General features: G+C 47.6%; 2 protein-coding genes across 3 annotated transcripts in view; one reads left to right on the top strand and one right to left on the bottom strand.

Annotated features, from left to right (window-relative positions):
- The first annotated feature begins 3883 nt into the window (after nt 1–3883).
- On the top strand, nt 3884–9060 carry TMEM106C (transmembrane protein 106C). The gene is made up of 7 exons (XM_006888227.1): nt 3884–4090; nt 4936–4999; nt 5495–5654; nt 5748–5888; nt 6288–6337; nt 7181–7234; nt 8964–9060. The coding sequence occupies exons 1-7, from the start codon at nt 3904–3906 to the stop codon at nt 9058–9060; spliced, it is 753 nt and encodes a 250-aa protein (XP_006888289.1). The 5' UTR covers nt 3884–3903.
- Nucleotides 9061–14967: 5907 nt separating this feature from the next.
- The window catches only part of COL2A1 (collagen, type II, alpha 1), a 32011-nt gene continuing 22716 nt past the window's right edge, over nt 14968–24262 (bottom strand). For both annotated transcript variants that reach the window (XM_006888158.1, XM_006888159.1), the window contains 20 exons: nt 24044–24097; nt 23755–23808; nt 23274–23327; nt 22853–22906; nt 22539–22646; nt 21903–21956; nt 21435–21488; nt 20560–20721; nt 20212–20319; nt 19973–20080; nt 19619–19672; nt 19359–19466; nt 19134–19187; nt 18891–18998; nt 18545–18598; nt 17988–18095; nt 17400–17688; nt 16778–16965; nt 16082–16324; nt 14968–15555 (listed from right to left, as the gene is read on the bottom strand). In XM_006888158.1, the coding sequence (XP_006888220.1) occupies nt 15409–15555; nt 16082–16324; nt 16778–16965; nt 17400–17688; nt 17988–18095; nt 18545–18598; nt 18891–18998; nt 19134–19187; nt 19359–19466; nt 19619–19672; nt 19973–20080; nt 20212–20319; nt 20560–20721; nt 21435–21488; nt 21903–21956; nt 22539–22646; nt 22853–22906; nt 23274–23327; nt 23755–23808; nt 24044–24097 (2163 nt within the window). In that variant the 3' untranslated portion in view covers nt 14968–15408. The remainder of the gene's footprint in view (nt 15556–16081; nt 16325–16777; nt 16966–17399; nt 17689–17987; nt 18096–18544; nt 18599–18890; nt 18999–19133; nt 19188–19358; nt 19467–19618; nt 19673–19972; nt 20081–20211; nt 20320–20559; nt 20722–21434; nt 21489–21902; nt 21957–22538; nt 22647–22852; nt 22907–23273; nt 23328–23754; nt 23809–24043; nt 24098–24262) is intronic.

Raw genomic sequence — 24262 nt, 5'->3', positions numbered from 1 at the left:
AATGCACCATCAGCTGTTTAAACCCCATTCCCTGCTAACTAAAGATATATATAAACCCTTTTAAGATAAAAAGTTTGTCTGTCCTAACGCGTTCATAGTCTATTATGAACGTCTAATAAACCTCAGATTCTTTCTCTTGCTCTCACTTGGTATTGATGTCTTTCTTGTATTTCCGAGTCAGAACTTTCTAGTTCTTACTTGAAGAGGCCCCTGGGTCTCTTTTGGAAATCATCCACTTGACACTTGATAGCCGACTTTCCCAATGCAATTCGTCTCTTGATTTCCTGGCTGCTGGTACCAAAGTGTTGATTGTAGAGCCAAGCAAACTAAAGCTGTTAACAATCTCAATCTCTTCACCGTAAGGCTGCCAATAGTCCCAGTACTGAGAATCATTGTTTTCTATTTTTTAATAAAACTTTTTATTCTAATTGTCATTTTAACAAAAGTTTACAGAAAAGTTAGATTTTCATCCATTCATTACTGCACATTTACCCACCTCCCTTCCTGCTCTCCAAATTGACTTTTTTCTTGTCATTAGTTTATTTACAAAATTCTTGTACAAATTAAAAAAAATTCTTTCCATTTCCTCACCCCTCCACCCATCAAATTGTACAACCCAATGATTAATCCCCTTTTCCCCCTGTACATTCACATCCCTCTGCTTCCAGCCTCTCCCACCCCTCCTGGATCCTTATACATATTCTAAAATAACAGTCTTATGCAATATTTATCCTTGTAGGACTGAGTTAGTTCACTCAGCATAATGCTCTCCAGTCCCTCCCAAGTTAGGCAATAATTTACAAAATCATTACTCCTGTGTGCTGCATAGTATTCCATTGTGTGAATGTACCATAATTCTCAATCCATTTGTTTGTAGTTGGACATTTGAGCTGTTTCCATGTTCTTGCAATGGTGCTGTTATTAATGGGGCTATTAACATTGGTGTACAAATTTCAGTTTGTGCCCCACTTCTCATATTCTCAGGTATTCCAAGTAGTGGAATAGCTGGGTCATATGGAATTTCTATGTGCAATTTTTTGAGGAAGCACCAAATTGCCTTCCAGAATGGTTGCACCATTTTATAATCCCAACAATGTATAAGAGTTCCTTTCTCGCTACATCCTCTCCAAAATCTATTACTTGCTGCCCTGTTAAACTTTGCCACTCTTACTGGAGTGAGATGGTACCTCATTGTGGTTTTGATTTGCATCTCTCTTATTGCCAGTGATTTGGAGCATTTATTCATGTGTCTCTTTGCCATTCAAATATCATCCTCTGTGAAAATTATTTTCATGTCTTTTGCCCATTTTGATCACAAATTGAGATACTTGGGCGTGAACATAACAAGAGAGACAAGAGACCTATACAAAGAAAACTATAGAGTATTTCTGCAAGACACAATAAAAGACCCAAAGAAATGGGAAAATGTGTCCTGTTCATGAATAGAAAGACTCAATACAGTAAAAATTACAATTCTACCAAAAGCAATCTACATGTTCAATGTAATCGCAACCCAGGTATCAAATTCATTTCTCAAGGAGATTGAAAGGGAAATTATCAAATTTATTTGGAGAGACAAGAGTCCCCAAATAAGCAAAACATTTCTGAGAAACAAAAATGAGGTTGGAGGCATAGCACTCCCTGACATCAAAACCTAATATACAGCAGTGGTAACCAAACAGCACGGTACTAGAACAATGACAGGCACATCACCAATGGAACAGAATTGAGAACCTAGAAAAAGACCAAGCTATCTATGGTCAACTGATATTTGACAAGGAAATCAAAGCTATCAAATGGGGAAATGATAAATCTCTTCAACAAATGGTGCTGGCAAAACTGGACTTTAACCTACAGAAAACTGAAACAGGATCCACGTCTCACATCATACACAAAAATCAATTCAAAGTGGATCAGAGACCTTGGAGTAAAGCCCAAACCCGTAACACTCTTAAGAGACAAACTGGGACCAAGCTTAGAAGTGCTAGTCCAAGGTATAAAGAGACTGCCAAATACAGCCAGAAATGCACAATCTAAAGAGGATAAAATTGATGCATGAGACCTTTTAAAAATGCAAATCAAAACCTTTTTCCAACAGGGTGAGAAGAAAACCTACAGACTGGGAACAACCATTTGGTAATAGGATCTCAGACAAAAGTCTTATAACAAAAGTTTACAGAGTACTCTGGGCCTCCACAAGAATTTTTGTTTTCTTGATGTTTACAAAGTTTATATACATTGTTTCGCACTATTCCTCATTCACATTGTGTTTCATGCAATCATTCTAATGCATTGTGTTTTACAAAAGTAATCACCACTGGACCTTGCCTGTCATTACCCTGTCTTTCCCCCACCCCTTTGCATTGTGCAACTCCTTAGTGCAAACTTCCAACGTCCACCACAAACATGGTTTTCCGCTTCTGCTGTGTCTCTGAAGCCAAAGTAAGTCCCCTTGCTCTGGATCTAAATGTACCAAGAAATCTTCTGGCTATCAGCTTTTGCAGACCACTGAGGCCTTATTGTATATTAACCTACTGGCACTCTTTTCAGTCTCGTATGAGTCTCAATTGTTTTTAAATTCAAGTGAGTCACAAAGTCATAATTAACTCTGAATGTGCTGGCAAAAAGAAGATCTGCAAAGTTAACGATCAGACGCAAATGCAGCAAGTTCATATTGAGCCTGGTTAGTTAGCTCCTCTCTAGCCAAGGTACCTCCACATGTAATAAGGCAGACTTTCAAAGAGCTCTCCAAAATCCTGTTGAACCCACAAAATCCAGAACATATCAACCTTTACCCGGGAGGACCATTCTCTTTCCCCTCCAAGTCACTGCCTTCTAAAACTATTCTCCGGTTCAAATTCACCAGACGCTCTGCTGGAGAAGGAGGGTCAATCTCCTCCCCCGTCAGTCTGACTTGATGGTGCACACCAAGGAAAAAAAAATATATATATACTAAAATCATTCTTCAAAACATATATTCTACACGTAATATATGGCAAAAAATAGATTACAGGGGCAAAAAAAACACCCAAACAAACAAACAAACAAAAAACCCCAACTCTACTTTTCCAAACGCTTGGAGAACCACGAAAGAGCTAGCTCGCCTTCTACGTTCTACGAGAGGCACTGCTCTACACCGCTCTCTGCTGCCCCCTAGTGGCGCAAAAGGGACGCAACAACTGCGCAAGCGCAAGAGGGGGGGAAAACCCTCTGAACCGTCAAGAGCGCATGCGCGCGCGAGAACCAGCCGTCCCCGAGCCAGCTGCCTTTCAGCGCATGCGCACGGTGAAGGACCCGCTTGGAGCACTGAGTCGGCAGGTAGCGGATCTGAATCGGGCAGGTATTGGGAGAACAGCCCCCAGAAATGCTTCCAGGAGTTGGTGCCATGCAGGTCCACGAACGCGGCCCTTCGTCCCCACCTGAGCAGTTCTGTTGGGCTCGAGGAGTCGTCTCTGTCAGGGGGCGTGACTTGCGCCCGCCTCCGGGGACTGGAAATGGAGGGGGTTGGAGGTCACTAAGGCCTGTTATTCATTCAGAGTCTCCTGTTTGTCCGGAAAGTCTTTCTCAAGGAGGGTTCAGAGTTTGCAAAATGGTGCAGAAGAAGGGACAAGCAAGGCTCGCAGAATGGGAGCGAAGGGCAGTCCCGGGGCATTGAAGAGCTGGCAGATTGGGATGAGGACCCCCAGACTTTTAAGTGGGCGTGAGAGGGGTCTGGAGAGCGATTCTACACAATCAGCGACCCGGGAGAAATCCTGCGGTGCTGGGGTAACACTCAGGACGGCGATCCGGTCGGTTTTGTCTTTCCACTTCTCTAACATACGCAGTTTCTCTTGACCAGCGTTGGTAAACGCCAACTGGCACTCATTTTCCTCCTTGCCTCCTAGGACATGACACATCACAGCCATGGGGTCCCATCATTCTGCCTCTGCTCGCCCTCCTGCCTGCAGGCGAAAGCAAGGAGATGACAGGGATGATGTGTGGGCCGATCCGGAGCAGGAAGAAGCCATAGCTCAGTTTCCATATGTGGAGTTCACAGGGCGAGATAGTATCACCTGCCTCACTTGTCAAGGGACTGGCTACATTCCGACAGGTAAGACGCAGTGATTTCCCAACAAGAATCCCAGGATACTCACAGGAATGCTCTTGTCTGTCCCGGGCAATGATGCTGTTGACTTGTGAACAGGAGCAAGCTCAAGTGACCTGGTAAAGTCTAGACAAGGTTCCACAGCTTCTCTGGATTCTCTTATATTTAAAAACCATTCTTGTTCCATGTTCTTGATTTCTGTGGTGTGGAACATTGGATTTGCTCTGCCGGGACCTCTGTTCTTTATCACGCTCACTTCTGAGGAATGGTTCAGCTTTGCAGGAGACCATCTTAGAAATTTCTTTTTGAGGAAGCATATGGTGAACGATTAATAGCCAAAGATCTGAAAAAATATGTCAGGTGGGAGAGAAAAAAGACTAGGGGGTGGGGTTGAAGCTGAAATGTTGAGCCACGATTGAGTGCTGTATCATTTGTTATTGAGTTGGCCCTCAGAAAGTAAGTCTTTAACAGTTTAGGTAGAAAATAATAGAGATTTAGCGCTAGTGGGAAATTGAGAAACCATTCACTCCAAAGCCTTTATCTTAAAAGTGAGGAAAACATGAGTGACATTCAAAAGTTCAGCTTTCTCAGGGCCTTGCCGCTCAATGCCAGTAAAGCCAGAACAGATCTGATTTCCCAACAGACGTTTCACTGCCTTGGCAACACTGATGAATATTTTTAAACCTGTGACGTTCTGTAAATTTACTTATCTCTTGATTATTGGATCCAACTGTGAAACTAGTATTTTAGAAATGTCTAGTTTTAGAGGAGTAGTATTGTGGCAGGCTGATGTGAAGGGAAGTACTGCTAGCGTGAGCGATTTACAGAGTCATTGTTTGGGTCTCTTCTAGAGCAAGTAAATGAGCTGGTGGCCTTGATCCCACACAGCGATCAGAGATTGCGACCTCAGAGAACGTGAGTTCACCTGCCTCCCACCTCTTGACACCTTCTCCTTTTCATATGAATGAATAACAGTTAACTATTTGAAAATGGCATCTGTTCTTGTAAATTTCTCATTACTGCTGCAGCTCAAGTAAGATATTCCTGCCCCCTCAAAATCTGGGGAAGGTAACTTGAAGCTAAGAGTACTCTGATGGTCATGTGCAGGGTTTGGGTTGGAGGAGAGGGGTATTCTGGGAGGTGAGGAAATACTTCTGTCCACAAGCTCCTCTCAGCTTGTTTTTCTAAAATGCAAACAACATTCAAATGGGCTTTTAAAACCCTCTCCCACTCCACTCACTCTTGCCTGACTTGTGGTTTCTAGTTCCTTGTACTTGGGTTTTTCTCTCCCTTCTGGTTCTTTGTACTTTCATTTTGTTCCTCCTTCACACCTGGTTCTGTGTTTAATCATGACTGATTGGACCTTTGTACCTGGCTGCCTGGGTCAGTCATATGCTTTGTCATTTGCAGTAAGCAGTATGTCCTCCTGTCCATCTTGCTCTGCCTCCTGGCATCTGGTTTGGTGGTTTTTTTCCTATTTCCACATTCAGTCCTTGTGGATGATGACGGCATCAAAGTAGTGAAAGTCTTATTTAAAAAGGATGAGTCCCTGGTAGTCCTCGCCATCACGGTAAGACTTTGGGCTTCCGCATTTTGGGTTATACAACTTCCAAGTCTTGGACTCTGGAGATTTACACTGGTTTCCTCACTTGTCTTGATGCAGGCCACCCTGAAAATCAAGAACTCCAACTTCTACTCCGTGGCAGTGACCAGCCTGTCAACCCAAGTTCAGTACATGAACACAGTCATTGGCTCATATAGTACAACAAACGTCTCCCTCATTCCGCCTCGGAGCGAGCAGCTGGTACGCCATTCTTCTAGAATCTGTAGTCCCCATAGGCTTATGGGCACAGTAGGGCTGTGAGTGTGCTATGTCCTTGCTACTTTCTCTTTTTCTCATGCCCTCTTGAAGGAGCTAGTTAAGGAGAAGGACTCAGAGGGTTGTATCATTACGAAAAACACCAACGATCATGCAAATATTTGGGGAGCAAAAGAACTTATAAGAGATATGTTGTCACCCAAGAAAAGACAGTATTATACTACAATAGCTATTGATAGAGGAGGCTGGAATCACTTGTTAGAGGCTGTAGTCTGTGTTGAGGAAATTCTGGGTACGTTCAAAGAATAATCCCCAGAGTCTTTGAGGTGCTGCAGTATATCAAGCCTGCCCAGCCACAGAATGACTCTAATGTTTTATTTTCAGGTGAATTTTACAGTGAAAGCGGAGACCGGAGGACCATATTCCTATGTGTAGTAAGAATGATGCTCTATATTTGTGCTTTTTTTCCACATTGAGAGGTTCAGAGTCATACCCAGATGATTGGGCCCTGGTCCTACCTTCAGCCCCAGCTCTTGCCTGTATGCTTCCTAGCTTTGAGATGTATTTGAGTTTCTGCCACTTAATATGTAACTCAAGTGCTGGGACTTCTAAGAGCATTCCACCACCATCAGTTGCCATAGAGTGAACTCTGACCCATTGCAGCCCCCTGTGTGTCACAGTAGAACTACTTCATGGTCTTTTCAGGGGCTGATTTTTCAGAAATAGATCACCAGGCTGGACTCAAACTTCTAACTTCTCAGCAGCTAAGCACATTAATCCTTTGCACCACCAAAAACTCTAAACCACTAGAAACATTGCAAAGAAACCAAATTCCACCATTGATATGATAAATTACTTTAAAAAAAAAAAGATATGTGGGAGGGAGGGGTAAAGAAAATGGGAAAGATCCGGCAGGGATCTGGAAAGACAGGTAAGGGTGAGGGTAGTTAAATAGTGATTAATTGTATAAAACATAATGAATCAGAATGATTGTATGAAACACAGTGTGAATGAAGGATAGTGTGAAACACAATGTATACGAACTTTGTAAGCACTACCCAATATAAAGTTTTTTTTGAAAAAGCTAATAAAAAAAGTATGTGAGAACAAAAACATTACTTGTGGAAACTTGGCAGTGCTTAGGTCAGAGGGGAGGTTTTAGGGAAGTGAGCACCCCAAACAGGACTGACTGCTCCTCCATCTGTGTGTAACTCCTCACCCTTCTGCTGATTCTCCCTTTTATCAATCTGACCATTTCCTTATTTGCTATTTGTCAGCTTCTTCTGCACATTGCCTGAAATCCTGGTGCACAACATAGTGATCTTCATGCGGTATGTTTCTCTTCTGTCTTGACAACATTTGTGTTTGGACCTGGGCCATCACGCTCTGTGAGCTCACCACCATTACCCACGTCCTCCTGTGTCACCCACAAGGCAGAGGCAGCTAGCCCAAGAGGAAGCTGCATCTGCCTTACAGATGGATGCGGTAGGCTTTTGATATCGTTCAAGTGCAGCGTGGAAAGACCTTCACAACTCCCCAGTTCCACAGTGAACAATAGAAAATGCCATTTTCTCCACAAAATAGGGTGTAGTTTTAAAACTTGTGTGTTCCCTTTAGAAACCTAATGAGACTAGCAAAGAATGGAAAAGCTTTCTCAAGATGTAAGCACTGAACGTTTGGCCAGACTTTATCCCTAGTTCTTGCATACTTGCTGCACAAACTACCATGAGCAACAGACCCTTTTGGGTTATTCTTGGCACTGTTACTGTAAGTTCCACACATGACAAGCATCTGCTGCAGACATTTGAAATATGAAAGCTTAGAACAGAATTTCTCAATCTCTGCACTTTTGACATTTTGAACTGGACAGTTCACTGTGAGTGACTGTCCTGTACTTTGTGGGACATTTAGCAGCAGCCCTGGTGTCTATCTACTAGATAGCAGTTAAGCTCCTCTCCCCTTTTCTGTACCCCATCTGGTAGTGACAACCAAAAATATAAGAGATCTGTGTGTTGAAATCACTACTAGTTTAGAGGGCCATTTCAGGGAGCATTGTCCCTATAGACGTTGAAAGGTCCACTGACCTCCAGGTTCTAATTATGAGACTAGGCGTGTGAGACCTTTGGGTATTGTTGCTTGAATAGAAAATTTTTCTTGTTTTCTCTCAGAACAGGAATTTTTTTCCTTTTACTTTTTAAAAATTGTTATTTGAGCATTATAAAGCACTTTGGTTTTTAACCAGTCATTCATACACTTTTTGTTTTTTTTCTTTTATTTTATTATTAATTTTAATGAAAGTTTACAGAGACTTTGGATTTCCATTCATTCATTGTTGCACTTTTCTCCCTGCCCAATCCTCCCCCCCAGTTTATTCTTCTCTTTGAAAAGTAAAAGAAAAAGTCTTTCATTGTTATGCTATCCCTCCCCCCAGGTCCACTCCACTATGCAGCCTTAGTTCTGGACTCCTGTCATGACAATAATACCTAATCATATATCCCTTTTAAACAGTTCTCTCCCTCATCTGTTTCAATACAGTATACATAATTTATCCATCTTTCTCAGTCTCCCCCGAACCCTGCTGTCAGTCCCATTTTACAGCAGTGGCACTATGCAGTATTTGTCCTTTTGTGACTGAGATATTTCACTCAGCATAATGTCCTCCAGGGTCACCCATTTTGAATAATATTTCATTAATTTCTTGTTTTTCAGTGCAGCGTAGTATTCCATTGTGTGGATATGCCACAGCCTCTCTGGTTTAGAACATTAATGCCCACAATGCCCCATCATCCCCTTGTTCTATATGGCCTTTGCTTTTACCTCTCTTAGTGTTTATTATATGTTTATTAGTTCTTATTTCCCTCTCCTTTTGTTCCCCTCCATGGTAATCATACTAGGATGATATTGTGCATATGTATTTTTTTAACTTTTTTATAATAGTGATCTTATACAACATTTATACTTTTGTATTTCACTCAGCATAATAATAGCCTCTAGATTCATAACATGTTCATCCATGTTATACAGTGAGAAGCTGAATTAATGTTTGTTTCTTTTTCCCAGAACTTCAGTGAAGATCTCATACATTGGCCACGTGACCCAGAGCTCCTTAGAGACACATCACTATGTGGATTGTGGAGGAAATTCCACGGCTGCTTAGAAACTGCTCTCATTCGTAGACGGCAGCGCCTCTCAGCAGATAGCACAGCGACTGTGGGACCCATTCCATGCCTGCTCCCGGTGGTGTGAGCAGAGGAGGAGCGTGCCCCCTCAGTCCCCAGCACGCATCCTCCTTCCAGCTCTCCAGCACCACTTCTCTTCCTCAGAACCAGCAGAGTCACTGCCAGTGCCTCACCCTGTGCCCAGCAAACAGCAGGCACTTCAGTTAGTGTTTTTAAGACTTGATTTGGATCTATTTGGCTATTGTTGGGACATTATAATCATCCATGGTCCTAAGTCTTCAGACAGTAGAGTGGAGATAGGACTGTTAATGCAGGCCCAGGACTGCTTAATGCCCCATTTGGGCAGAAGTGGCAGCAAGGAAGGAGCATTTGGAAACATCTGCTCTCAGATGCCTAGGGGAGATATATAAATACACACACATACCTATATATGGAGAGAGAGATATATATTTACCAGGAATCTATGTGTGGCTAAATTAATCTTCATCCATTGGCTGGAACATGGATTGGAGATTTGGTAGAAAAATAAATTTTGCTTTTCTTTCATCTGTGTCTTCTCTGGTGGACTCATTATGTTACCGGGGTCATGTGGGTGGGTCGGTGCTAAGCTGGTCAGCACAGGATGAGAGGAATAAAGTAATCCTCATATACACCCTCTGCCTTCAGCACTAGTCACAAAGCAGCCTCCAGTCACAGCAAGGCAGCTAGCTGTCTGCCCCTCTGTGCTTCCAAAAGTTAGCCCTTGGTGCCCCCTGGAGGTTAAAAGAGGCAGGGCCGAGATCCCTGAGAAGGGATAAACTACTTACCTGAGGAGGGTTTTCCTGAGGAGGCTTGTTGGGGTTCAGTGACTTTATTTTCCCCTCGGTATAATTTATCCGGCTTTAGTCCTGAATAAAAGACTCTAATATGAAGCTGCAAATGTTTTTAACTGTCTCCATTTTCCAAATCACTAAGGAATGGACTGTCTCTCTAAGATAGCAGAGAATATAGTTGGGGTCCTTACATGGTGTTTCAGACCTCTGCTGAAGAGGACTCCAACTCCATTCATGCATCGTGGCCTCAGGAAACCTTAACAGCAGGGAGAGTCAAGGTCAGTCACTAGCTTTTGCTGCCATTCTCATAGCTTGACTTTTAGTCTTAATAACTTACATTCTGACTCTTCATACTAAGGCTAAGTTTATCATTGAGTAACTAAAAAATTGTGTCTTGAAAACTATATTTTAATATTACACTGGGTCGTTTATGTTATAGGCATTAATAGAGGGGTATCACCATTTGTAGAAAAGCAAAGGTGTCCCGTTTGTGAAAATATGACCCTAAATAGGACATGTGGAAATATAGCTACATTTCCCCATTAGTTTTACAAGTTTCTTAGTAACCTCTGTAGGGTATTTTTTCCATGTCATCTTTAAAACACAACTCTTGCTGGTGCTGTTTTGAGGTTTGGGTTTTTTTAACAACTTCAATAATACTTCCTCATTCTCATATTAAAATTGAGCTATGATGTTCAAATGAGGGCACTTAACATTTTAAACTTAGCAGTAAGCTTGAGCTCATAATGCTATGAATTCTTTGGCCTATTTAAAATTTTCTCTTAGCTTCCCAAATTGCATCTGGGATACACTGTATAGTTTATCATGGCACTAGATAGTGTATCACAGTATCTTTCAGTGCTTCAGAGAATGGTAGGAATTTGCTTTTAGCAAATAGAATTTATTGTCTCAAGTCATTGTTACCATAATTGGGCAAAATTCTGTAATAACTAGTTTCTTAGAGAAAATGCCTTACTGGAGATTTCTTCTTGGAGCTTCTAGCCTGAGTTATACTGTGTCCTTTTTTGACTTCACAGTCTCTTCCCTCCTCCACCTTCTCCCTAAACCAAGCTCTCTATACCTCTTTCTTTCAAGAATACTTGTACTTGAATAAGTGGTTGAAGAGTTTTGCTTCAGTTGTTTGTCCGCTGATTCCCGGGAAGTGTTTCTTGAGCAGTTATTTTCTGATGCTTTTTTTGTTTAGTCATAGCTTGAAGTTTAAAACACTACCACCAGGCATACTCACCAGACCACATATAGGTCATGATATATACCTCCACCATTTATTCTGGAGCCATTCAATGCTATCTCACAGTATCTCTATGTGTGCAGAGTAAAACTCCGTAGAGTTGGCTCTGAACTCTTGGAAACAGATCACAAGACCTATCTACTGTATGAACCATCTCTGGGTTGGTTTGAATAGCCAACCTTGAAGTAATAGTTAAGCACTTAACCATTTGTACCACTCAGTTACCTAAATTATTCCTTTGAGTATTCCTTTTTTTTTTTTCTTTTTAGCTCCAAATGTAAAACAAACTACTAAAAGAACCATCCTATTTATTAAAAGCTTTACATAGATGTACAGGACTCCAATTTTTCCTTTGGGGGGAAAAAATGTTCTTTGTCTTTGTAAGTGAAACTCAACTTTCTTCAATTCTTTATCACCTTAACAACACTCCTATAAGATTTCCTCTGTTCCTTTACTTGTATTCCTTCACCAGTGATCCAGTAAACTTTAGAGTGAATCTCAGCCGTATATCCAACTCCTGACTCCTAATCTAAAACTTTTGAGAACAGTCGCCACATTTTTTAAGAAGAGGGAAGCTAAGGCTTAAGAGAGGAAAATAACCATCAAGGCCTCGCAGATTGTAAGGCACCTCTTCACTCAGTCCTACTGGGGACATTCTGACTGAAGAAACTTGACTTTCTCAAGGCATCAGGAGTCGTGAGAGTGAAGAGATTCATTTCCCTTCTAAGCTAGCCTGGAGCAGGTGGTGGTGGTTGTTATTTGCCATCAAATCACCTGCAACTGATAGCGACCTTATGTACGTTAGCCCTGAACCCTGCCCTATCCTGAGCCAATCTCATCATCTCCAACAGACCTAAGCCCCTTTCTCCAGTCACTGAGTCAATCTATCTCATTCTGGGTCCTCGTCTCCTGTGCTGTCTCTTCACCTTTCCAGGCACTGGAAGTCCTCTTCAAGGAGTGGTCCCTCCTGGCCACATGCCCTAAGTATATGATATGGAACTTCAAAATCCTTGCCTCCAGGGAGCAGCTTGATTTCACCCTCTCCAGGACAGACCTATTTGTTCTCCTGGCAGTCCGCAGTATGTTTAACACTCTTCACCAGCACAACTCAAAGGCATTGATCCTTCTTCTGTTATTGTCCATCTCTCTGATACATAGCAGATAATTGCAAAGACCATGGCCTGATTCAGGCACACCTTAATCTCCAGACTGACATTGTTGCTCTTCAGTACTGGAGAGAGTCGCCAACAGCAGAATTTCCCAATACAATTCATCTTTTGATTTCCTGGCTGCTGGTACCAAGAGTGTTGGTTGTGGAAGCAGGCAAGCTGAAGTTTCTAACAATCTCAGTTTCTTCTCTATCATGAAGCTGCCCAGTGGTGAGAATCTTTGTTTTCTTGATGTTGAGTTTAGCATGCATGGCAGGCCAATTTGAGCTAGTCATCTGTTGACTGCCTTTCATCCCTGAACTCTTTCATCTTGATTACATAAGAAGCAGTTGCTATCATTTTCAGATTGTACTAGGTACTCAGGAAATGAGCTGTGAGAGATCCATTTGCCATCCTGGTACAGATAGGACAACTTTTACATAAGTCTGAGCTGATGGTCATGAGCTACGGAGCTAATTTATTTAAACTATGTAGCTGCATCTCAACTGTGGACAGTAGAGTGAAGCCAGCAGCAGGTGGGCTCCTTTAGTTTGATTGGCAGGTTGGACCCAAACTTAGCAACTCAGCTCAAATTAGTAAGGAACTTTTTATACACCTGCAGATATCTTACCTGCCCTTTCCTTTGCCCTCGTTAGCTCTCATTATGTTCTGTTGAATTGGAATCCACTCATAGCTGACCTTTTATAGGTTTTCAGAGGATGTAAATCACAAGGGAGGAAATTACCTATTAATTAATTAGCTCCCTATTAGCTCTCCTGTTGTGTGCTGTCAAGTTGGAACAGACCTATGGTTGACACTCCAGTGAGTTTTCAGAGGCGGTAAATAAGAGGACTGGAAGGAGATTGCCCATCCTTTTTCCACAGAGCAGCTGGTGGATTCAAACTGCGTGCTTTTGGGATTGCGACACAACTTCTTACCACTAAGCCACCAGAACTCCCCTCGTAGATTGGGCAGTAATCATTAAAATAAACCCAATATTTAATTTCATTATTTCTCTACTAGCAAAATGATGAGACTTTAACTAGAGGCAGGACAAGGCCAGAATGGAAGAAAGAGGCTGTCTGGGAAGAAAGCATGGCTGGCTGGCTCAGCAGCAGTGCCAAATAAATTTTGCAGTTTTTTTCTAGAAAGGCTTCAGGCCTGTTGTTCATAGAGTCATTATGAGTCGTGCTCAACTCAACGGCAATCAACAACAACCACCATAGATTCTGATTGGTTTTGTCTTTCTTGCCCACCTCAAACGTCTTTACTGGTTATACCCCTGCACTTTCAACATTTCTACCAAGCCATTGGCGAGCCAGGGGCACCAGAGAGTAAGGAGAAATGAGAGAGATCAATTCATAAGCCTTATTTTCAGAGAAGTCCACGCAAGACCTACATGCAGGCCCAGAGGGACAGAGCAGGACAAAAGAATAAGGGGAAGGAGAGGAGGCGCTTAATGCCCCCTACCTTTCCTTGACTTAAAGGTGTATACCCATTGCTGTTTACTTATAGCATCCCGGTAGGACACAGGTGAACTACCCCATGGGTCTCTAATGCTGTAAACTTTATAGAAGTAGTTGTTGCTATGTTGCAACTGATTCCTAGCTGATTCTCCAGCAGGTTTTCATAGGCCGTGAATAACGTGGGAATTGATTGCCCATCTTTCTCCCACAGAGCTGCTGGTAGATTTGAACCATATACCTCTGGGTTGGAAGCACAGCTCCTTACCCCTAGGCCACCAGAGCTCCCTCTTGGAAGTATGGAAGCCTCTGCAGGGAAGCTCCCTTATGGAAGCAGACGACCACATCTTCCCCAGGGAGCAGCTGGGGGGGATGCCGATTGTTAATCATTTGGTTGGCACTCAAGCACTTAACTACTGCACATCAGGGTTGAGGGGAGACTGAGAAAGGGGATAAATTATATATACTGCATTGAAACAGATAAGGGAGAGAACTGTTTAAAAGGGATATATGATTAGGTATTATTGTCATGACAGGAGTCCAGAACTAAGGCTGCATAGTGGAGTGGCATGGGGGGAGGGATTGTATGACAAGGAAAGAATTTTTCTTTTCACTTTCAAAGAGAAGAATGAACTGGAGGGGAGGTGTGGGCAGGGAGAAAAGTGCAACCATGAATGACTGGAAATCCAAAACAAAAGAAAAAATAATTTTAAAAAATTCTTACTTCTAGAAAGTCTCAAATAAGCAGCCCATCAAACGTGTATGACTGTGTGCGCTTAGCCCCTGCACGTTTCCCTTGCCCTCCTTGCCCCTCTCCTTCCACATTCCTTTGGGAGCCCCTCTGATGTGTTTCTCTCACCCAGCAACTCACACTCTGCCCTTGGCCCTTGGTGTAGAGAACATCATCTCTCTTGAACCAATCTGCTGGAGATTTTTGCTCCTGAAGTTGTGTTCAGTATTGACTCTCTAGAGAAAGGCCCAGCCTTCCTTCCCAAGCCTTGAGTCTATGTCCTCAGCTCACCTCTGGGGTTCATGCGCCATCAAGGTTTATAAAAAGAGGTAAGTTTGCATTTGTGTGAGGCCTCTGAGCCAGGCAGTGTGGCCTCACTGTTCTCTTTCTTGGCAGAAAAGTAAAGAGAGGAGGCTCTGGAAAGACCATGCCTGCAGAACCAAAGACTAAAGGAAAATCAAGAACAGAACACAGGACAGTATATACTTTCCAATAATTTTTTTGTTTTTAATATCAATTGATGTTTTACAAAATACAGAGGTGTTTGACACAGAATAGCACCATTGTGTAGGGCACACGCAGTTCCTGCGCCCGGCACCTGAAGGAGTCTTCTCACCTGGGCTGGGGGGCAGTCACTCATGGGGCATTTGACTCACACCAGTTAGTTTCCTGCCTCTGCCTTGACCCAAAGGTCTTACAGGAAGATAATAAATAAATAGAACACCAAGATTTGATTTTGCAGTCTGCCCAGTTCAGGTCTCTTAGAAAGAGGGAATAAAAGTCCAAAATGTGAGACAGTGGGATGAATGGACATCAGGTCAGGTCAGCCATTCCGTGCAGAGTCCTAGAGTGACTGGAATTGATTGGAAAGTACGCGGGTCCTTTGGGTTCAGAATGGATTGTGTTGTTTCTGGGTGGGGGTTTTTACAAGAAGCAGACAGGCCCTATGTCCACACCAAATTCCTGATCAGGCCCTCCAATGTCCATGGGTGCAATGTCAATGATGGGGAGGCGGGAGGTCTTCTGTGACCGGTACTCGATGACAGTCTTGCCCCACTTACCGGTATGTTTCTAGAGGGGAGAGAGAGGAGATGTCATGAAATCCAGTGCCCATGACACATGACCCCAAGACTGAGCAAGCGTCCTCAGTTCCCACAGTGAGAACCACATTCAGGGGACTCCTTCCACCTCTTCTTGGCTTCCAGCACCTTCTCCATTTCAATTCCTATACTACTCCTGAGGCTAGTGACTTGCTCCACCCTACCCTTCCTCCTTCCCCACTTCATCTACCTCACACTTAACGTGGATCCTTTCTCTTACATATGACAATAGGCACTGGATACACTCAGGAGGGTCATATTTTTCCTGAGCCAAGTGAGTGAAGAAACAGAACGCCTGTCACTTTTCTTGTCTTCTGTTTGTTACCTCCCAAATTCCCCTCGACACATACAGACATAGAATATGCACTTCTGATGAGCCTTCCGTTTTGGACAATGACACATACAGATCATACACATACAACATACACATACAGATCCCTGCCCTGCACCAGCCTGAGCCTCTCGTCTCTCCTGTGGTTCCAGCCAACCCCACTCACCGTGCAGCCATCCTTCAAGGCACTGTATGTAAACCTGCTGTTGCCCTCGGCCCGGATCTCAACGTCGTTGGAGCCCTGGATGAGTAAGGCCTTCTTGAGGTTGCCGGCAGCTTCATCCATATAGGCGATGCTGTTCTTGCAGTGGTAAGTGATGTTTTGGGAGCCCTCGGTGGATAGCAGGCGTAGGAAGGTCATCTGGACGTTGGCGGTGTTGGGAGCCAGGTTGTCATCTCCATAGCTGAACTGTTAGGGTAAAGAGTTGTGGTGTGATGTCTGGGAGCCTGCCATTCACTAGAGTTGGGGAGCTTGAGGTGCTTTTCAATGGCCCAGTGCTCAAAGGAGCCAGAAAGGGTGCTAGAGGAGAGGAGTTAGAAACTAGGAGGGCGATTTTGTTTTCAGGGAGCAGAAGCCCCAGAGAGGGCCTCTCTTTATCTGTCTTCTTTATCATATTGTGATAATTACCTATGTAACAACACTGGACATTTCAACAATCTTAGCATGTACAGTTCAGTAGCTCTGTGCCCACTGTGGGGTTTAAGCATCACCATTATTATCTGTTCCCAAATTTGCCATGTCCCTTTCTCATAAACCCAAAAGAAAACTGGTGGAAATGCGAGGAAGTGTGAAATGCTTCCAGGAAGAGAGAAGATAAAGGTGTCAGGAGGCGCATCCGACCTAAAGCCACCAGGTACTCACGTGGAAGCCACCGTTGATGGTTTCCCCGAACCAGACATGCTTCCTCTCCTTGCTCTTGCTGCTCCACCAGTTCTTCTTGGGAACATTGGCTGGGTTGGGGTAGACGCAAGTCTCGCCAGTCTCCATGTTGCAGAAGACCTTCATGGCATCCAAGGTGCAGCCCTGGTTGGGGTCAATCCAGTAGTCTCCTGCAAGGGGGAGGGCAGCATCCCCCCAAGGCTCAGTTAGGCACAGATCCAGATACCCTGAGGGTCAAGCCTAACTGGAGGAGGCAGGAAATAAATACTACAAGGACCCAAGACGACAGTGTATGAGGGTCACATGCGGCCCAAAGGAAGGGAGATGAGAGAATGCAAGGGTGTGGGGACCTCCAAGGGTCCGTCCAGTGCTGGAGACACAGACAAAAGGGCAGACGCCATGGCTGCCTAGCGGATAGACTGTCCTGAAGTCACTTCCTCTGCCATGTGTCTGTGGCAGGACAGTGCCCAGGGCTGCAGCAACTCCGCTATAAAAGTGGGGAGCAGCCACCTGCCAGAACCATCCATTGTGGCTCTGTCTCGAGCTAAGGGAACCATGCCCAGGGGGCCAACCTCCTCCTCTCCGGCAGGGGATCCAGGCTCACCGCTCTTCCACTCAGGGTGGCAGAGTTTCAGGTCACGGCAGGTGCGAGCAGGGTTCTTGCGGGAGCCCTCTGGGCTGCGGATGCTCTCGATCTGGTTGTTGAGGGACTTGAGTGTGGCGTCTACCTCGACATCGTGCTGCCTCAGGGTGCCGGCTGCTTGGTCAGCCCGCATGTACTGCATGGGGTCAGGGCCCTTCTCCCTCTGGCCGAGGCCAGCAAAGGCGGACATGTCGATGCCTGGGCCAGGGGGACCTGGAGGGCCAGGGGGTCCAGGATTTCCAGGAGGACCCTGTGGCAGGAAACAGAAAGGTCATCCAAGAGCTGTGAGGAGAGACCCCTCCTGTGTCCATCCCACCCAGGAGAATTCTCTAGAGTGTCACATTCCTCCAAGTCCCACGTGGAGAAAGCACAACACATTCTCTATTTCTTCCATTAGCCCCTCTTTGCTGTGTCCCAGCACCAATTTCAGACACTAAAACCTCTGGGGACACTTCAGGACAAAGGACGCCATCACCATGTGCCTAAAAGGCATGAGCACCTGAGAGGTGAAGCCTCCCCGATGCTGAGTGCACCCAGGCAGACACTTACGGCAGGGCCAGTTTCTCCTGAACGTCCACGGGGACCAGGCGGCCCGATGGGGCCAGGGATTCCATTAGAGCCATCTTTTCCAGAGGGACCGACAGGACCAGGAGGACCCTGCAGGCCGGGGGAAACGAGGTTATGAGAAAAGAGTGACCACCAAGGGGAAGGTTGGGGAGTGCACAGGGCTGTTTCAGTGACTCCCCTGATAGCTAGCACTAATCTTCACATTCCTCAGCCTCAGAACCCCACAAGGGTCTCAGCTTGGCCAACCTCCAGGAAAATAGCTTTCTGGCTCTGCTACACTTTAGTTCCTCTTTGTTGAACTCTATTATCAGGGTGTTTATCTGATAGTGGTGAGCTGCTCTCATACTCACCTGGACCCCAAGAAACACTGTGACCCCAAATGTTTCTCTGGTCATAGTTCTGCTGAGCCAATCCCACCCCAGCTGCAGAGGGAGGACCCCTGAGCCCAAGGTCCTCCCATAACGTTGCCTTCCTCAACGGAACACCTGGCCCCACCCCTCTAGGTGCAGGTATCCATCTCCCATCTCCATCTCACTTACTCTGGGGCCAGAAGGACCAGCGGGACCAGAAGCACCTTGATCTCCAGAAGGACCCTGTGCAGAAGGAAGGGGCAAAGGTCAGAGAGCAGCATAGGCAGGGCTCCATCCTCCAGAAATGGCTCCTTCTTGACTCGAGGAGCTGTCTATGCGGCTGCTCTTGTAGGAGCGTGCATGTGTCACACCCCACTTCTTCCCCTCTTCCCCATCTCTCCAACTCTGAGGAAGTCCTGGGAGCTTCCTAGGATGATCCCCAGTTGTCTTAGCAACCTGGGAAGTGTGTGTGTGTGTGTGTGTGTGTGCAGGTAGAAGGCCTCACAGGTAGCTATACTCAAGCATCACCACTCACAGGGGGGCCAGGCAGACCCTGAAGACCAGTGAAGCCACGGTGTCCCTTCAGTCCCCTTTCGCCAGCCTCTCCAGTTTCTCCTTTGTCACCTCGGGGGCCTTGAGGACCCTGGAAACAAGATAGACAAACAGAGGTTGGGCCAAGGCAAGAGCCAAAGAGTTCCAAGAACCGCAGGGCACATTCTGCTTTCCAGATCTGCCCCCATCAGCGACTCAAACCACCATGAGGTGCTTGGACACTCACTGCAATTCCTCGGGCTCCAGCTGGTCCAGCGGGTCCCATGGGGCCTTGTGCACCCTGTGAGGAGAGAGAGAAAATAGCCTCAGCAGGCAGCCAGGTGGGGAGACCCTGCCCTGCATCTGTCCTGAGCTGAGCTCTTGGGCTGCTCCCAGGGCCCTGGGCTGTGGGCAGCAGAGTTCAGCCACCCACTGCTGCCACCACGGGCTCCATGGAAGGAAGGCTACTCACAGCTTCTCCTCGGTCTCCCTGTTTGCCAGTTGGTCCAGCGGGGCCAGGAGAGCCAGGGGGTCCGGGGGCTCCAGGAGCACCAAGGGGACCAGTCTCACCACGTTCACCCTGTTAGAAGAGAAATCTTGGGCTTAGAGAAGAGTCTTCCAGAAGAGGCAAGAAGGGGAAGTCGTTCCAGGCTGAGACAAGAGTCTGACCCCAACTTGTCACCCTCGGTGACCTCTCTACCCCACTAAACGAAGAAACACCAAGATGCTCACCTTGACTCCAGCTGCACCATCTCTGCCAGGGGGGCCATCAGCACCAGGGCTTCCCTGCGAAAGGGGAATAGGAGGGCATCAGAGCTGCCCTCAGCCCTGTTTCCACTCCCCGTTCCTATCCTGCCCTCAGAAGCCCCAGCCTCCTTTTGTCCATCTGAAGCTTGGAAGCCAAAGTTTTCTCTCAAGTATCTTCCTGCTTCCTCCTTATCACCAGCCCTGGGTGCTCTGTGCCCACTCTGTCCCACCACAACCTCTCCACTGGAGCCCACGCCATAAGCCTCACTCTGTCCAAGGCACAGAGTTCAGCAGGGCTGCTCTCCCACCAGGGTACCTTGAAGGGGCCCCAGTGCTCACCTCTCGTCCAGGCTCACCCGCAGGACCAGTCAGGCCAGGAGGACCCACAGGGCCAGGGGGACCTCGGTCTCCAGATGATCCAGGAGCTCCCTGCTTCCCAGGCTCGCCCTGGAGAAAGAATCCAAAGGTGCCAAGTGGGTGGAGGGTGGGCCACCACCTCAGATCACTTGGTGGTGGAGAGCTTGGGCCTAGGCCAAACTGAGCCCAACTCGGGCAGCAGAAAGTCGTCTCTCACTTACCGATGGGCCAGGCAGGCCGGGGAATCCTCTCTCACCACGCTGCCCGGGCAGACCAACAATGCCCCTCTGCCCAGCCAGCCCCTGGGGACCTGGAGGACCATCAGGGCCCTGGAGAGAGGAAAGGCAAGCAATGAGAAGTGGCCCAGCCATCCCACCAAGACTGACCAGGAAGCTGCCCTCCTCCCCTGGCCCCTGCCCTCTGTGCACTTCCCTCTGGGCTCCCAGCTCAGCATCTCCTCCACCCACCCCTCCCACTCCATGCTCTCGGATTCAGGAGCCTCTCCCAGCTCTAACCAGGCTTTGTCTCTAGACAGACTTGGGGTCGCGGGGTAGGGGGTGTACACTTACAGGAGGACCATCGTCTCCAGGCTCTCCCTTTTCACCAGGGGTTCCAGCTGGACCTTGGAGGCCAGGGTCACCAGCTCGGCCAGAGGGACCAGTGTCTCCTCGAGCACCTTTGGGGCCATCTTTTCCAGAAGGACCAGGGGGTCCGGGGGGTCCAGGGTTACCCTACGGGAGAAAATACAAGAAGTGAGAGCTCATCTCACCTTCCCCCAGCCAGGCTGGCTGGACCAGTCACAGCACTTTCCCTCTGGCAGCTTCCCTGCCTCCTGCGTGGAGGACAGTGTGGCCCCACCTCTGGCCCACCCCACTGGTCTCCTCACCCACCATGAGCTCTCTGGCCACCAGCCCCGCTTCTCCATCCTCATACTCGGCTCTTCCCTTGCTGCTCAGTCCCTCTGTTTTTCAAGGACCAGCTCCAGCCTTGTTCCCTCTGACCCCCAGACTCACTCACAGCTCTAGCTCCCTCTGCACTTGGCGATGGAGGCAGCTGGCTGACTATTGATCATCTCTACTCCCTCACTGCACACTCCCTCAAAGCAAGGGCCTCGCTGTGGACTTTCTTATAAAAGCCAAGGTTAGGTGCACAGAGCAATTTCTGGAAACGTGCCCGTGAAGAAGGCAATCTCTGTGTAGGCCCATCTCTGATCAGAAATCTACGAGGCAAGCCTAGGCCAGCAGGGAGGGCAGCCTACGTCCAAACACAGGGTCACACCTCTGCTCCAGGCATTAGAGCAGTAGGTCCCCATGTCAATGAGCTGCCTCTCTTAGGGACAGCCTGAAGCACCCTGGACCTCTGCTGGGGCAGATGAGCCAAACTGTATGGCCCCCTGAGCCTCAATGCCAGGATTAGGATAGGAGCAAGGCAAGGTGTCACTTACATTGGAGCCTGGGGGTCCGACGCGGCCAGCAGCTCCAGGGAATCCGGTGGCTCCCTATGAGAGCAAAGAGGAGCCCCTGAATGCCCTGGACCCTCACTGTGGTCCAAGAGTGGGCATCCCCGAGGCCAGTGTGGGAAGGGGGAGGGGTTGTGAAGCAGCAGAGGGATTGAGAGAGAGAGAGGACTGCTGGATCCAGCCATAGGCACTGGGTAAGCACTGCTCCTCCATCTGGAGTCTGGAGCTCCCCCACAGGGTCTTTCCCAGCTACAGGGCAGAGCCTAGGGATGGGAGACCCTGGAACACTGCTATGACAGGCTTAGTAGGACTGAGAAGGAAGGAGGTGGGGTGGGTGACAGAACATCCCCCCTGAGAGCCCCTCAGGCCTTCACAGGCAGGGGTGGAGTGAGTGGAGTCCCCGCCCAGTGCCCTCCTCCCACCAGGTTGGAGTGGGAACCCAGCCTCACTCACCGGTGGGCCTTGAGCTCCTCGGGCTCCTTTAGGACCAGTCACTCCAGTAGGACCCTGAGAGGGGAAAAGAGAGGCCATGAGTCCCAGTGGCCCCAGGGGAGGGCTGTGGGCAACTAGGCAAGGGGCCTGCCTGAGTCCCAACAGTGGGCTCGTAAGGGTGAGGCCTTCAAAGCCAGATTTCTTGGCACTGAATTCCCATTCCAGGCAACACAAGACTATGGTTCTAGATCTTGTGGGGAGAAGTCTGCCAGTCATCCACAAAGCCAGGTCAGCCCTCACAGCCATCTCACCTCACTCCTCTCACTCCCCCTCTGCTTTGCCTCCAACACCCTTAGCCTCCAACTACCCCCAACTACCACATCAAGACAATGAAAGTCCCTTCCACTAACCGTAGGCCAACATTTTACCACCAGAAGCTTTATCTCTGAAATTCCCATTTCCATAATCTCAAATTCCCATTCCCTGCAGGCTCTCCCTGCTGCAGCAGTGTTGGCTCTGCAGAGAGCCCTGAACTCAGACAGGCGCTCCTAGAACCTCTTAGGTGATCCCAGCCTATGGGACTCTACTGAGGTCCTGCCTCCTCCTGCACCCAGAAAGACCCTGTGAGAACCATTCTTTGGGAGCTTAGTTACCTACCTGAGGCCCAGGAGCTCCTGAGGGGCCCTGAAGACCAGGGGGACCAGAATCACCTTTCTGGCCGGCCTCTCCTTGCTCACCCTTGGGACCAGGCTGACCATCAGCACCCTGAGGGGGAAGGAGGAGGAAGCTGATGAGTGAAGGGATAGACAATGTATGTGTGTGTGTTTAAGCTTGTCCAATCTAAACCAAAAAATTGAATTTGGGTTAAGATTATTGTGGATGGTAAGAGGAGAGAAGGGGGAGAGTTAATTCTCTGGGAAGTTTCTTTCTTGGGGTAAATGTGGGGAGAGAGGGTGGACAGAGATACTCACAGGAGGACCAGCAAATCCAGCAGGCCCAGGAGGTCCGATCTGTCCACGTTCACCCTGTGAGAGAAGGCGTCCAGAGAGAGGTCAGCCACATCTGGTACCTACTTCTGCTCTCAGAGCCAGAAAAGAGGGGCCTGGCTTCATGTGGTCCGACCCAGCCCTGTGAGTAACCTCACAGAGAGGGGACATCTGACTGAGGCCTTCACTGGTCCCGAATGAAGAGACCCAGAAGCCTCCCTCGGCCAGAACCATGGCATGTGGGGACCCGAGACTCCACACTGAGGGCATCATGGAGGCAGACCTGCCTTCTCCTTTCATCCCCACACCCCCATCCTAGATGTCCCCAGGGAAGGGAGGAAGCCTGGCCAGGAAGCCTGCAAGGCCTGGGCCACTGAGGCAGCCACAAGCTAGAACCAGAACTCACCGGAGCACCTCGAGCACCAGCAGTTCCTGCAGGACCAGGAGGTCCAACTTCTCCCTAAAGGGGGAACAAGGGTCACTGAGTTAAGGGGGGCGAACAGAAGTGGGCCCTTCAAGAGCAAGGTACACCCAGGAAGCCCTAAGGACAGAGATGAGGCTCACGGCCTCACCCTACTGGACTTTGCCCTTGCCACTTCGATCCATGCTGCATCCTCACCGGGGCGTTTGCTGAAAATACTTCTATCTCCAGGCCCACTGCTCCATCCTCTGATGAGGCTCAAAGGCAATGACTTCCCCTTTAAGAAGAACTCCCCTTACCCCCACCCCAGGGTCCTTGAAGCTCCCCCCACCCATGGCAGGAGGGGCAGGAGGGGCTCAGCTGATGAGTGAGGAGATGATATAGCAATGCTCGGCCTTTGACAGGAACTTTGTTGCTAAGGGTGTGAGGGGGTCAAATGAAGAGCAGAGAGGAAGTAGTGATTTACCTTCTCACCGTTGGCACCAGCTGGACCCGGAGGACCAATGGGACCTGTCAGACCCTGAGGAGAGAGAAGGCGGTGGTGAGAGAGTAAGGAAAGGCAGACCAGAGCCTGCTGGAACTTGGGTGTCTCACCAATAAAGAGGCCTTGGCGCCCTCTCTGCTGGCCCCAGAATCCCTTTACATTTCATCTGGCCCTCATTTTGAGAGGTCCAAAGATCCCACCCACTGCCATCTCCTCCCTTCTCACTGTGCCTTCCCAGTCCCCGAGGTCCCCGCCACCAGTCTTCACTTACTCGTCCACCATCTTTTCCAGGGGCTCCCTCAGGGCCTTTCTCACCAACATCACCCTGGAGGACAGAGAACATAGGGCACCCTTAGCCAGCTTGGTCCCGCCAAGACCTTGCCCTAGAAGGATCAGCTGTGGTCTTGTTGTGGGTGATATGAAGTAAGGAGTGAAATGGAAGGAAGGACGAGGAGAAGTCGTGACAAAAAGGAATTAGCACTTTGTGTGT

The sequence above is a fragment of the Elephantulus edwardii genome, unplaced genomic scaffold, assembly GCF_000299155.1.
Source record: "Elephantulus edwardii isolate Elephantulus edwardi_28Jun2011 unplaced genomic scaffold, EleEdw1.0 scaffold00065, whole genome shotgun sequence".
NCBI lineage: Eukaryota > Metazoa > Chordata > Mammalia > Macroscelidea > Macroscelididae > Elephantulus > Elephantulus edwardii.
The sequence above is the reverse complement of the archived record's forward strand: the minus strand, read 5'-3'. Positions and strand labels throughout refer to the sequence as shown.

What these genes read in the sequence shown, in the direction of transcription:
- TMEM106C (XM_006888227.1), top strand. Translation starts at nt 3,904, where the DNA reads ATGGGGTCCCATCATTCTGCCTCTGCTCGCCCTCCTGCCTGCAGGCGA. An exon ending in GACTGGCTACATTCCGACAG is followed by an intron (nt 4,091 to 4,935) that starts GTAAGACGCAGT and finishes GGTCTCTTCTAG; the next exon opens with AGCAAGTAAATGAGCTGGTG. An exon ending in TGGTAGTCCTCGCCATCACG is followed by an intron (nt 5,655 to 5,747) that starts GTAAGACTTTGG and finishes GTCTTGATGCAG; the next exon opens with GCCACCCTGAAAATCAAGAA.